Raw genomic sequence first — 15,004 nt, 5'->3', positions numbered from 1 at the left:
TACCTTTGAAATACTTTGAAGCCAAAAGTCTCGTCTGTTCTATTTGGTTCACTGTTCTTTCCAGCACAGAATGCCCACTGCCTCTGAGTTCTCACCATGGTTATATGGAAAGAGGCTCTTTGGCCTTTTTAGCAGATTTGAAGCTTTCTTTCCTAAAATAGCCCCTTCCTTGATATAAAACAACTCCATCATAAATATGGTGGCTTATAAGAATGGTGGTACATTTACTTTCCAGTATTAAAGCTTTTTAAAATGCCCGCATGGCCTGGAGTTGTTGAGTAGGAGGTTGGGCTCCTTATCTCCCATCAGCTCCGCTCTGTGTCACCAAAACCAGGCATCTGGTTCTGACAGCTTGAGAACTGTTCTTTGTTTCTAGCAGTCAAAATTTGGCTTATTGGTATTCTTATGTTACTTTTAGAATAGAAATTATTAATAGCTTATATTATAATAGGTCATCTATGATGCTATTCAAAACCTGGATAAGAAATTTGATGTCATTCATGGAAAAGTTTCGAAAATCCACCGCTTTCGTGTGAAATCACTGTGGCAGAATCGCGTGAGTATTAACAAACATATTTTCACAACTGCAATAGACCTCTTGCTTCTAAAGATGCCATTGAGTTAGAAATGAGAGAGAACTATTAACTATGAGATTAGCAAGGCCAAATGATTCTTGCTGTAGCAGCAGATGGGAGACTGAAACTTGTTGGGAAAATGCTTAAGTTTAGGTTTGAAAAGTGTATGACAATGAATAGTTTTATGTTTATAAGCACAATGTATAAAATTCAGTTAAAATGTAGGGTTGAAGAGGAACAAAAATCATATAATCAAAATAGAGCATATATATTTAGTAATGTAAAGCAGTATTTCCTGAAAGAAATTTATATTTACTACTTATTTTATTTCCTTTTTTACTCACTGACAGTTAGTTTATGCTGGGTTTGTGTCATTTCAGAAGCCACTTGGATATGCTTATAGAAATTATAATTACCTGCTTTCCAGAAAGATCAGATTGCAGAAAATGAGGAAGAAGGAACCTCCTTCTTCATTCTCTTACCCTGAAAGTTATAGCCCAACTATGCCGGTGGAAAGGCCCCCAAATGATTCCCCGAGCAATCCTATAGGATCACCCTACCATTCAGAGGTGGGGTCCCCAGAACGGGATCCAGAGTCATACCTCCAGGAGCAGGAGCCGAATCTGAGCCAGAGTCCAACACTTCCCTCTGTGTATTCATCACACTCATACCAGCCATATTTCACACCTGATGATCCAATTCAGGGCTCCTCTACCATTGTGCCCTACTATCCCAGCCCAGGGCCCAATACCAGCCACATGTTCTCACCTACTCGAGCTTGTACAGTAGCACCCGGATCCATTCTGGGTCAAGGTGAGCCCAGTCCGACGCATAACCCTGAGATGATGACTTACCCAGCTCTAATGGAAAATAAGTGCCTCGGCCATACTGCCTCATCTCTTTGTATCCCGCCCAACTTTGGTGAGTGTGAAATGACACATGACAAGTAGCACTATTTGATCTATAATCCTCAACGTCCTTGATGCAAGGGCATTTCTCCCTACCTAACATCTCTTCTTTTGGGATAATGATCAGGTCAATTTTGATTTGTCTTTTTCTCCCATTGAAGCTACAAGTTCACCAATTGGAACTGAGCCAGGTATCCTAAAACAAAGCTTCTCGGATGACCCTTCAACCTGGTCTGTGGAGGAAGTGATCCAGTTTCTGAAACAAACAGATCCTCAGACACTCACCCCCATCGCTGACCTTTTCAGGCAACATGTAATGTATATTTTTATTTGGTTTTCCTGCCATAATGCTTCTTTCTTTCTTTCTTTCTTTCTTTCTTTCTTTCTTTCTTTCTTTCAGTAAGCTCTACACCCAGTGGGAGGCTTGAACTCACAACCCCAAGGTCAAGAGTCGCATGCTGTAGGACTGAGCCAGCCAGGTGCCCATGCCATAATGCTTTTGAATGACCTCTGTGCAGGCCCTTCAGTTGGGTACCGATTAGTGTGGATGGTAGGGGAACGCTAGCAACCGATTTTCCATGTGTGAGAAAGGTTACTTGGCCCAAAGTTAGCTCCTTAAATGGTAGAGGCTGGATTTAAATAGGAACAGTGTGACAGGGTGTCCTCTTTGTTATGATGCCCAATGAAGCCAGCAACTGATCCCGTTTGGCTCAATTCTGTTAACCTTATATGGTTGTTGATGGTTTGAGGTGCTGATAGCCTCATCCATTTACAAAGTAACATCATGGGTTACATTTTTTATAAGTTCTAATTTTTATTGTACTTAGTAGGAAAAGTACAGAAAGTGCCTGACAAAGGCAGCACTGTAAGGGGTTTCAGGTCTATTCAGACAGTACAGTTTTATTTTTAGACCAGAACTTGTAAAAACGAAGTAATATGTTTTAGCAACATCAGTCAGACTATTAGTAAAGAACTTGAGGAGGATGCCTTGTGACTATGAAATCATATTTTTGTAGTGTTTCCTGATGAATAAAATTAGTAGCCATACCCTCTTTGATATGGCAAGAAAATAGTTTTTAAGCATCTAATCAACTGCAGACAGCTAACTGATTAGCTTTCAACATCAAGATAGCACTCTATAGCACGCGTACAGTTCATATGGATGCTAACACCCTCTTATTCCAGGCTGTTCTAAGATAACTAATGGCCATCTGAAATCCATTTCTACCATTCACAGTTTTTAATCTGTCATAGATATGCAGTATTTTATTCAACACAATATTTAAAGGTAGGTAGTTTGATGCTTAGGACATTTTTAAGATTTTAGGTTAGGGGTGCCTGGGTGGCTCAGTTGGTTAAGTGTCTTCCTTCGGCTCAGGTCATGATCCCAGGGTCCTGGGATCAAGCCTTGTGTCTGGCTCCCCTTCTTGCTCTCCCTCTGCCCCCCCTTACTTTGTGCTTACCCTCTCTCAGATAAATATATACATTTTTAAAAAGATATTAGGTTAAATTTTCTTCCTAACATTCAAGGTAAATTTATAAATGATCAAACCATGCTTCATTGTACAAATTATATTTTTAATAGTTTCCTTCAAGCAGGTGTATACTCAGAGAATATACATCTGGAAGGAGCTGCTCTATTATTGGTATCACATGTTCATATAATATGAAGAAAGGACCATTCTGATAAAATATGAACCTATCAACTAATCACTGTCTTCTCCTTCTGTCTGTAGGACATTGACGGAAAGGCTCTGCTACTGCTTAAGAGTGACATGATGATTAAGTACATGGGGCTGAAGCTGGGGACAGCTGTGAAGTTGTGCCACTACATTGATAAGCTTAAAGAAGAAAAATTCTTTGTCAACTGAAAACATGTTTGTGTCAATTTAGTGCCACTACATTGATAAGCTTAAAGAAGAAAAATTCTTTGTCAACTGAAAACATGTTTGTGTCAATTTAGCTCTATCTTCATTCAGGGGAGACCAGTGCCATCTTGGTGTAAAATCATTTTTCTGCCCTTAGAAGTTTTTGTTGTGTAGAAGGTTCTTCTAAAACTATGTTCTGTCCAGAATTTCAGAACTCCACTATAGTTTGGTCTACTCTTTCAGAAGCCATTTAACATGTGAGTGTTGGAAGTTTCTTAGATTAGGAGTTTTTTCGTTATATCTTTTTACTATTTTTATTGCATAGTTTACAATTGTATTTCACACAGGAAACAGAAACACCTCTAATTTCTGTTCATCTTTATCTAAGGAACCAAAACAGCTGAATCCCAAAGAGAAAATATCAGGGCCTGAAAAGTTCTCTAATAAATCCATGGATTTTCCTTAGAAGAAAACTTAAAGATTCAACTATAGATAGCATCTTTCTAAAATCTTTTATGTTTGTTACTGCAAGCTTCAATTCATATTCTACCAGCTTCCCAAAAGGGAAAGCCATATAAAGTATTTTCCTTTCTATTATTATTTCTATATATGTTGTATTTGTTTCTATTTAAAGAAAAAAAGGCAACCTTACAAGCTTTCTTAAAGTATTTTTACCAACTTTTAGATAAATTGTTAGAACCGTCATTTTATGCAAGAGATACTTAGTTTACAACTTAACATATTTTACCTAAGCTTGGACATTTCACTAGGCACTCATTGTTCCCATCTCTCTATAAAGATGCCTATGTCCAAATTTTTGAAAGATAAAATTTTATTGTCTGTGTTCATAATGATACTGTTTCATATTTATATTTTATTCTATATCTGAAGTATACACACAAGTAAGTCTTCTTTTTGAATTTAAGGATAGCGCCTTGCACTTCACAGAGGTAAAGATGAACTATATCCAGTGAGATGTTTTTATTCTGTTAAAAATATTCACATCATCTGCCATCACTAGTACCTCTCAGCTGACTCTTCAGCGTTTCCATACAGGGAAGCTCTCTGTCCTGTGCAATGTTTCTAGTTCATTTGCTTTCTGAGCCATTTATCCTACTAAACTTTGAAAACTACATTAGCTCTGATTTGTCATTTTGGACTTTATTTTAAGAATTAGAAAATTAGAATGTTCAAGTGAAACCTGTTCATTGTTTTCTTATTTATTACCTTTTTATGTTATATAACATTTGATATAATATTTATAAGCTGTGAGAATTGGTGCTAAGTATATGAACCATTTGTTATAAATGCCAATAAAATGTTCACCGGGGGCAAAAATATACATCTTCCTTTTCAAAAACCAAGTGTGCTTTATAAACAACTGCAATTCTTTACTGGGCATATGTGACTTAAAAGCATCTTGTTAAAAGGTGCTTTTATTTATGTTACTCATTTATGTTGTTTCTTGTAAGACAAGATTCTATTTTAAACTTGATCTTCTCTCAAATTGTGTGAAGATGCTGTGCCCAGTTGAACAGTCCTCAGGTGTTTATATGAATACTATGTTTTACAGTTTTCAGATTTTAAAATACAATAAAGTTTTAAAACCACAATAATGTTAAAGCCTCAGATTTGATTTTGTTTGCTTTCACTACATGACATTAATGTACAAATGTATTAGAGTTGATAAAGAAATGCTATACCGAGCTTGTGGTTGTCTACGTGCACATCCAGATAGTCGAGTGTTAACACTTGCCCTCATTCTACAGGTACGCAGGTCGCTAGCAGCAAAGGGCTGATCTCCTGTAGGACCTTAAACGAGCCCCCAGGGGAGCAGCACGAAGTTCCATCCACGAGCTGTGTCTGTGCTCAGCACTTGCCGCTCGCAGTGGTACCGAGGATGCGAGTGCACTAGAAGAGGCCAGGGCCCCCGCATATCTTGTCCCCGTCCCCGAGCTCCTACGTCTGCCTGGTGGTCTGGCTGCTCTTCTGTCACCGGGGGCCAGGAGCCACACTGCCTTTCTGCCTTCAGCTCTCCCAGCTTACAGGAGAGGCTCAGGACGGGGGCTGCGTCGCCTTCCGCACCTGACCCCTTGCCCCTCTCGGCTACGCCAGGAGCTTCTGCTCCACGCCTTCAGGCCCACAAACTCCTCCCACTGCAGCAGCACGTCTGCCGGTTGACACGGTCCCCACTGAGCCTCCAGGGCTGATGCTCTAGTGGCGGGAATGGGGTGTCACTGTGCTTGTCTGGGACTTGGGTGATTCAGACCTGCTTGCTCTCGGCCATCCGGTTTGTCAACTTATAGTCCAGGGACCATCTAACGTGTTAGGCTCTCGGGAACTCTCCGGGCTTTTAAAATGATCTTTCCGGGACGCCTGGGTGGCTCAGTGGGTTAAAATGATCTTTCCTCTGGTTCTGCCTCTCAGGCCATCCTTCCAACACCAGCGGGCGGAATTCTGCAAGCTGACCGTGGCAGCCTCTGGGCGCATGGAGCGTTTGCTTTCGTCTTTGTGTGATTTCTGATCGTTGCGGCGGCTCCGGAGTGTGTGTCCAGGGTGGGACTTCCCAGACTGAAACCCAGGCCCCCTCTGTAGGCATGAAAAAGACATGCCCTTCTGTAATACGACTAGAAAAGAACTGAACCGCATGACGAGGAACGATGTAGTTGGGAGGAAAAGCCCCGCTTTCCGAGCCACGAAGGGGTCGCATTCACAGTCGGCTGAGTGAGTGAAGTACGTTTGAACTTCCGGGGCTGCTGGTTCGCTGGGATGCTGGGACTCGCTTGTATTTCGCAGTCCTCTGAGACTGATCCAGGGAACGAGGGAGGGAACCAGGAAGGGCTCTCGGGCACGGGGGACGTGCGGCCCGGGGCCTACGTTCAGAGTGCATGGCAGACGGGGTTCCGTCCTCGACCCCCCGACGTTTCCCATTTTGTCCTGAAGGTTGATGAAACTCAACCTTGAAAGCAGCTCTCCACGGAGAGTCCTCAGCCCGAGCGTCCCCACTCTCCTTGCTCTTCTAGAGGCAACTCCGGACACGCGGGACCACCTGCTTCGGCTCCAGGGGCTCTGGCAACCGGGGTGGGGGGGCATAAGGAGTAAGAGACCTACTCCTTGCCACAAGCTGCTTCCACCATACGTTGGTGACCCAGCATTCGTGGAAAGGAGCCTCGGGAAGCTCATGATAGCGCACGTGAGCCAGTTCCTGGCGACTGTGAGTGCTCAGTGTCCTAACACTCCAGTGACTGTGTCCTGCACTTCAGCTACAGAACCAAAGCACTTAACTAAGCTTGTTTGTTCGCAGAACTAATCCCTCAGGGGCAAGGGGCAGGCAAGGCAGGCTACGGTCCTAGGAAGCTCCACCCCACCTTTGGCCTCACTGTTGCACTTGCCTTTGGTGGGCTTGTGGCGCTCAAGTTCACTGATGTCAGGGGCTGGGGTCTGTAGACTCCCTAAGGCACAGCAGTCAATCCAGTGAGAGAGGGAAGAATATATTACACCTTTTTTATGTTTAGAGAAGGTGAGAGAAATGAAGCTCCTTCACCTTGAATGTACGGACTGACCAACATGCAGTGTTCTGGAGCGCTGGCTGGTGTTGACACGCCCCGCAGCCCCAGCCTTGCTGAGTTCTCCCCTTTGTGACCTAGAGGCCGCATTTCCCAGGCCCCCTTGCCAGCAGTGGGGGTTAGAGTCCCCCACCAGGGAGAAGGCAGAGAGTAAACAGAAGCAGTTTTCCTCTGGTGTCTACTCAGGACAGGCCTTTGGCACAGCAGAAGGCAGATGTGCATTTGGCCAGTGGCCACCAGATGTCATCTGGAGACCTCCCCATGTCAGGCACACAGGAGGCTGAAACCACAGGGGTGCTTCCTGGCAACCCTTGCACGCCTGGATCTCTGGGAGCCACGTCTATTGCCCTGGCCCCCTGCCCTCCAGTGACTGCAGGAGCTTCTGGTTCTGTACCCAACCACTTCTGTTCTGAAGACGTAGGACGTTGCATATGCCCTCTCAAACCCGGACTTGTCTACCTCCTTCAGCGGGTTGCCCCAGAGAAGCTGCCCACTGTTGGGAGGGAGGAGTAGAAATTCCACAGTGAAGGGCCTTATGTAATCAGATCTGAGCCTCCTTTGGCGAAAAGACCGGCCGTCATTTAATGGACCAAATGGGAGAGAAGAAGGTGGCCTATTCAATTAGATGCCATGGGCATCCCTGTCACTAATTCCATAGATATTAGGAGGTGGGGAGAAGTGAGTGGGTTAAGGCATAAAATTTTAGCTCTCAAAAGCTGAACAGGTTATTTGAAAAGGATAAAACAAAGAAGCAGAGAACTCAAGACTGATCACGTGAGCCCAGTGCCCAGCGAGAAAGGGCAGCCCTGGTCTGAGCTCAGTAACAACCACAGCACAAATGAAAATGGAGCAACCTAATCAGATCTGCCGGAAATTTGCAATTCTCGGGACTCTGAAATGTGAAAGTGTAGCCAACAGCATAAGCAGAAGTTCTTGCCACGAGCGTCTGTTTTGTCTTTAGGCATCAGCTGATGCCGGACAGAAGCCGTCACATTTAGCAGGTCATTTAACAATTTCCTTGCACCCACCAAAGAAAAGAAAGAGGAAGTGGCCACGATCGTAGATGAACACAGTCTTAAAGACATGTCATCCACATGTCGTGCATGGATCCTGTTTAGATCTGGCCTAAGAGAAGCCAACAGTAAAAAGGTGTGTATGAGTCAGTCCGGGAAAGGCAGGTACCCAGTGGATATTAGATGAGTGTAAAGAGTTATTCCTTTAGGACAATGTGGTCACAGCAGACTGATGGTGACCAGAAATGTCTGTGCCCAAGAAGACCAAAAATTGGATCTTTGATAAATAGCCAGCAGTCTCAACCATATACCGTGATCCTAATGGCAAAACCTAAGACACTCAAGACCTCCTTGGTCTTGGTCTTCCTGGATCCCCCCCTCCCCGCATTCCACTCACACACCTGGCTCCCCTGACTTCTCCGTAGCCCTTACACGTGGGGTTGGTTATATTATCGTTCCTAGTCCTTGCCTCCACCTTTCCCTGTAATAGGATCTTGCGTTTCCTCTATCGGCATGGGCTTACGGTTCCATCTTACAGGCAAAACCTACTGCCTGTGCCCCTGTTGGCCCTGAACCTTGCTCTAGCTGACACGCAAGTGGCCCAAAGGCACATCAAGGCCCAACAGAAGCTCTCCGGTGGCTTCTCGGTCATCTGTCCTCTCTCATTCCCCTCTGCTGCAAGCCCAGCGCATGCCACCCAGGGGGTGCATCTTCAGACCAGCTTCTGGAGCAAGAAGGCCTGTGGGGTGGGGCCAGGCCATGCCATGCCTCCTGCAGAGAGTGTCCCTAAGAAGTCAATGTGCACAGTGTCCTGGGTCTGGGGGACTCAGTACCGCGGCTCAAAAATAGGGTGGAATGTAACCAAGGCCCTTGCTGACATCTTATTTATTTGTGCCCTGGCTGTCTTCCCCACCGGAAGGAGCTCTGCATTAAGGACAGTGAGCCTCACTCGCTTGTTTCGTGCATCAGCAGTGTCCGTCCTGAAGGGCCCTTGACCGGAAGTACGGCCCCGCTGTTTGTGGACTGACTCCTCCCCCTGGGGAATCAAGTTTGGCTTGAATTTTCTTGGCACCAAATTCACCCCGAGCCTTTTCCCCCAGGTAGTTAGTACTATTAAATTCATTTGGCCTTTAAATCATTTTCCGGTTGGTTTTACATACCTAGTGCCAAGCACTGGAAGCCCAGGGAGAAAGAGTGAGTTACTGGAGAACAGTGTGTCTCTGAAGAGAGTGAAACACTGAAACTCCCAAGCAGTTATCTAATTTAACATGGCATTTCTCTAGCAGCCCTGAGTCCCTCGTGCTTGCCTTCCTACTAAATATCTGTAAGGAAATGAAAATGAGGAAAACACACACTGGCCCTGAAAACAAAGATGGGTAGGCTTGCACCTGCTGGGGTTTGGGAAATATTCCTACTCACTCTAAGGTCTGTAAGAAAATCCCTGTGACTTCCATTTCCATACATCCTTCATCCCCTGGCCCAGACACGTGCACATGTCTGGCTTCTGGGCGCGCGTTACAACCCAGGGCAGAGGCAGATCTCACGGAGCACGGGCCTTCGAGGCTCTACCACGCTCTACCCTTGCTTTTCCCTTCACTTCCATTCATTCCCAAACAGCCAGTGCACCGTGATCAGGAAGGAGGCGGAGAGGAGCGGCGCTCTTTGGGGAGGGGGGTGCGGAAGACCCCATAGGCCGAGCACTGCACGTGGAAGCCAAAACAGGAAGAGCCCTGGCAATTTCTGGCAAATTCTAATGAGTCTTTTAAAAAGTGGAGGTGGGAGGAAGCACCCCCAGAAGGGGGGTAAATGACAGGCAGGCTCCTGGGCGTGGAAGAGTGAAGGTAAGAGGCGAGATCCCTGACCTGAGGCACCTTCCCGCCTATGCGGGAAGAGAGCATGAGAAAGCTCCAGAGACTTGGGTCCCTGAGAAACGTACATGTGGCAAAGCTCAAGCAGGCAGGAGATACACCAGATGATGTTTGCCTGCTGGGTGGAGGATGAGCCCCTGCCGGAGGAAGGGTCGCTGTAGCCCAGCCCAGAAGGATGAGGGAGGGGCGGGGTGGGGTGGTGGGGAGGGGTGAGGGGTGCAGGGCAGTGGGCTTTTTAGGCCAGGGACAGCAAGCAGGGGTAAACTGCTAGAAGCATACCCATGTCTCTTCTAGGAGATCTGTGGCTCTTTTGAAGACATCATAAATATACCTGGTGAGCATTTTATTAAGGACCTTTAGCTTTTGTCCTCATGGTAAATCAGTGGTTCCCACGTCATTTGCTGAACACTGCTTCCCTTCCCAATGGGTTCCAAAAAATCACCTTCGCCCTCTATTAAATCCTGATGAAGAAATGCTAAGAAAACCTGAAAACGCACAACTTGCCTAGGGATGAAACTAGCCCTAATGAAAACAGGATGCGTGTTATTCCTCCCCTTTTATCAAACCAGTGAAGATGAAAAACAGAATTAATTATTCATGCTGACGAGAAGCAAATTTGGTACAAACATATCCAAAGGGCAGTTTGAAAATATCTGTAAGAAGCCTGATTGGGTCCACGACAAGGGGATTTTCAAAATTAAGTAGAGATTTATTCACATGGGAAGTCATGTGTTATATGTCGATCCAAGTAGGTCACGGAAGCAGACATGTAGCCTAACATCTTCGGCAGATTCTATTGTGTGTTTATACACAGATGTGTTTACATATCTAGAAGACATTACGGAAGATAGATAGAAACATGCTCAGAGTGGGCGTCTCTGGGTAGGTGGGATTCAGGGTCTGTTTCATTTCATTTTGCTTATCTTGACTTTCTGATCTTGCTACAGCATATTGCTTTTATAATGATTGTTTAATTACAAAAACACAGGCCATAGCATGTTCAAATCACTGGTGGAAGATAAAAGGAAGTAACACATTGCCACGTAGCGGGAGGCAGAAGCAGCAAAACCGTAAGAAAAATGCATCACCTGTGTCAGAAGGCCACCTTAAGGTAATGGCATGTCAAAACAGATTAAACATCCATATTTTTAAAAATTCAAAGATGGATTCTAAAAACAATTATATGCTTTTACCTACCTTGTCACTTGTTTTCAACTTTAAAAATAAAGGGCTAGAGAGAAAGGGATCTGCAGATGAACCAAAAGTAGGACCCAGTGAATCTATCGATCCCTGCACCATAGAATTACACACAAAAAGCAGTCAACGCATCAGGAGTCCTTATATGGTGAGAGATTTGAGTACAGGGGAGAGAGACCGTGGACTGGAACAGATAACCAATGACACAGAATCAACAAGTAAAAAGCCACATCTGATAGACCATACAGATGATTTACTAGAAATCCAATAGGAAAAAAAAAGACTTCACTGTGTCTTTTAGCCTTTGACATAAGTAAACAAAATTAAGGGTAGGTATTGACATAATGAAAAAAGTGTTAGGAACAGACATCAGATTGGAAAGAGAATTCAGGAATCTATGGAACTTTCACAAAATCGAGTCCATCCTAATGTACAAAGTACCCTCTGAATTACACAAAGCAAAGTTAGTAGAGGCTACAGGCTGAGACATAAAATTAGAGGTTAAGGGGACAGTTCTGAAACCCTAATAATGAAAACAATAATCGTCCCCACCTTTCTAGGTACAGCTTCTTTCCTGAACATTCTCCTTGAGTACTAGGCCTATCTAGTCATCTCCCCTCATCCATGAACTTTGGTTCCCTGAGGTCAGCCCAGTTCTGGAAGCAGATGATCCTCCTGACACATCATCACATCCAGAGTAGTCTGATGCTGTGTCACGACGCCTACGTCTTTCACTGCCCTAATCTCAGCACGTGGCCAGCTCACGTCATCACAGGAAGGAGAAGGTCAGTACAGTTCACTAAGATATTCGAGAGCGAGACCACGTTCACAGAACTGTCACTACACTACTCTGCTGTCATTGTTCTATTTTCTCGTTAGTTATCATTGTTCATCTCTTACTGTGCCTCATCCATGCACGAAACGGTATCAGGGACATGTATGTACAGGAAAATCATGGTGCATGTAGTGTGGGGTCTTCTCTACAGTTTCAGGCGCCCGTTAGGTGTCTCGGAAAGTATCCGCCACGGGTAAGGGTGCCCGCACCTGCTAGCCCCTAGGCCCATCTCCTACTCGTCACACCTAAATCTTTTCCCATCTCCTTTTTGCCAATCTAGCCCTCTGCAGTCCTACATCCATGACAGCATGTCACCTGCCCTCGCGGCCAGGCCCCTGACGGGGTGGCAGCCACTATCCGCCAGCCTTGAGGTCACCAGCTCTCGCACATCCCGCCTCCCACAGCCCTCTGGTCGTCTGGGTCCCCCGGTCTGTCATTCCCTGAGCTGGCTGCCAGAGGTCATGTCAGTTAAATTTCTGCCCCAGGAGCACTTCCACGGCTGACACTTTATTTGGGGTTCTCTGGGGTTAGCTCAGTATCGCCTGCGTAAGAGATACATAAACGTTGGTTGAATAAACAAAAGCAGACTTTCTTCTGAAAAACATATCCATTTCCAGTACATCTGCCAGTTTAACAAAACCCTCATTTTTATGGATGTTTGTACCTGACTAATCCACGCAGTTCCCCCCCCCCCCCGACCGACCATAACACATCTCACAGGTGTTTGAATAGTGATGAAGGACGAATAATCCCAGGGATTCTTGTGGCAAAGGCAGACAGTGCTTGCAGGAGAACTGAAGTCCTGACCTTGTGTGCACATACGGAAAGATTTGTCTAAGACAAAACCAAGTGCGTTAAAAAAAAATGGTGTTGTTTTTTTTTTTTAACAACAACAAAAAAAGTGTTTTGGGTGCGCATGTGTAAGCGGAAGTGTGTGTGTGCGTGTGTAACTAGGATTTGAAGATCTAACTATGGCCTGTAAACACTGAGCTTCTGTCCTATACCCTACAATTTATATCTTGTATCTCCAAACCAAATGCTGGCTTGATGCCGTTTTTCTCTTGAGTCAGGATAATACTTTTCTCCACAATTTAGAGGCTACATTTTTCATGCTTTGCAATTGGAATTTAAAAATAAAAATGTACGGGAACCTGGGGGGTTCAGTCGGTTAAGCATCTACCTTTGGCTCAGGTCATGATCTCAGGGTCATGGGATCGAGTCGCGTACCAGGCTCTCTGCACAGCGGGGGGCCTGCTTCTTCCTCTCCCTCTGCCTCCTGCTCCTCTGACTTGTTCTGGCTCTCTCTCAAATAAATAAATAAATAAGTCTTAAAAAATAATTTAAAAAATAGAGAGAAGGTCAAAGTTGTTCTTGCTGTCCATATTTCCCATAAAACACCTGCTTCCACTGGCTTTGCCAAATGTTCCTTTCTTTTGTAAGATTAATTAATTAATTAATTTATTTATTTTTTGAGTAAAGCAATTGAAGTTTATTCAGTGAAGACACAGAAAAAGGTCTCAAGAGTGAGAGGGGTCCCGACAGGGCTGTCAACGAGGGCCTCTAGGGTTGGTCTCTTACAGGAAGCTAACCAGTCCCTTTAACGTCTCCACTGATAACACCTTCAGTGACTTACTTCCTTTTTAGGGGCTGGTTATTCTGTTGGTCACAGGTGACTATGTTTTTAAAAAGCTCTGTGATAGTACATTTGTTCCTGCAAAAACAGACTTGTGAAAGGAAGCTCGGACCTATCACCCAGCTTCAGTCATTACGAACTCACGGCCAATCTTGTTGCGTCCATACACGCACCCACACCCCCCATTTCCATGTTGTCTTGAAGCAGATACGAATGATCATTTAACCTAAATAGGTCAGTATGCATAAAGGATAAAGAAACTTTTTTTTTTTTTTAAAGGAACCATACTGCTGTCACGCTCGACAGTGCCTCTGACACTGTTCTCTAATGACAGGAACCAGGGCTTCTTGGAGAAATGTCTCATTCTAGGACCAGGGCAGGGAAAATTCTAGATGAGTCTGGAGCATCTTGTCGTATCAGAAGGATGTGCTCTAAAAAGCGCAAGGATGGGGCAATTCACAGGGACAAGGGAGCCGACCAGAAGGGCTCCCAGTGCTTCAGCCTGGAACAATTTGAACAGTAAGTAAAGTAGTATTGGGTCAGATCCCAAAGCGTAAAATAACCCCCCATGAGAGCAAACTGCTGTGAGCAAGTGACGGAAAGAATGAAGAGATGGGGGACAATAGACACACCTGTGCAGAAGAAGCCCAAGTCATGCAGATTCTCACTCCAGGGGGTGGAGCCCCGCTGCCCACGCCCTAGTGTGGGCCATGCAGAGACTTCCTTCCGAAGAGGACGGTGTGCAGGGTCTTGAAAAACAAGGAGTCTGCATGTCATTTCTATATGGGAGATGTATTTAGAACGTATAATCAGCATATGACTGTCGCCATTTGGAAATAGTCACCGAGTGAGAATTCCTTGCTTCTAATTTGCAGCGTCTTTTAAGAAGATTTATTTCTTTGAGAGAGTGAGAGAGAGAAAGAGAGCAGGAGCAGGGGTTGGGGCAGAGGGAGAAGCAGACTCCTCGCTAAACAGAGAGCCTGACAAGGGGCTTGATCCAGGACCCTGGAATCACAACCTGAGAAGTCAGACGCACAACCGAATGAGCCACCCAGGAGTCGCTGCACCTTTCTGTATTAATTTATGCACTAATATATTTCAGAAGTTAGCATGAAAGCTGGCAAAAGCAAAAGCAATAGTGCCATTAGGAAAAGTGCTGGTACACAAGACACGATTCTGGTCAGGAAAGTGCTCCAGTGCACCCCTTTCCTGAAAGTGTCAGCGGACTGTGGAGAGACACTGGTCAGAGCGGGGAGGGTTGGCAGTCAGCCCTGCGTTCCACTGTGGACGCTGCCAGATGTCTGGACTGCCTGCTAACTGGACATACTGATGACAACAGTGCTGAGAATCTTCAGCTGTGTTATTACGTCATACTAAGCAAACTGCCTGAGGCAGATGTGGTTTTGGTCACTGTGCTCAGATTGGTCCGAGTACCCCAGGCTCTGCTGCAGTAACAAACAGACCCCGACAGCTCCGTGCCTTTGCTTTTCCTCCCCTTCTCCCAGGCGAGGTCTGATGCTCCCTTGCTGCCGCGTCTTTCC

The 15,004-nt window shown here is 45.2% G+C and overlaps 1 protein-coding gene across 1 annotated transcript; it reads left to right on the top strand.

Annotated features, from left to right (window-relative positions):
- Positions 1–212: 212 nt before the first annotated feature.
- On the top strand, positions 213–4,957 carry SCML1 (Scm polycomb group protein like 1). The gene is made up of 5 exons (XM_059385306.1): positions 213–218; positions 452–556; positions 956–1,496; positions 1,645–1,796; positions 3,220–4,957. Exons 1-5 carry the CDS (start codon positions 213–215, stop codon positions 3,352–3,354), a joined length of 939 nt encoding a protein of 312 aa, XP_059241289.1. The 3' UTR covers positions 3,355–4,957.
- The last annotated feature ends 10,047 nt before the right edge of the window (positions 4,958–15,004 follow it).

Source organism: Mustela nigripes, chromosome X (assembly GCF_022355385.1).
Source record: "Mustela nigripes isolate SB6536 chromosome X, MUSNIG.SB6536, whole genome shotgun sequence".
In the NCBI taxonomy this organism is placed as follows: domain Eukaryota; kingdom Metazoa; phylum Chordata; class Mammalia; order Carnivora; family Mustelidae; genus Mustela; species Mustela nigripes.
Note: the sequence above shows the minus strand (reverse complement) of the source record. Positions and strands in the feature narration are given on the sequence as shown.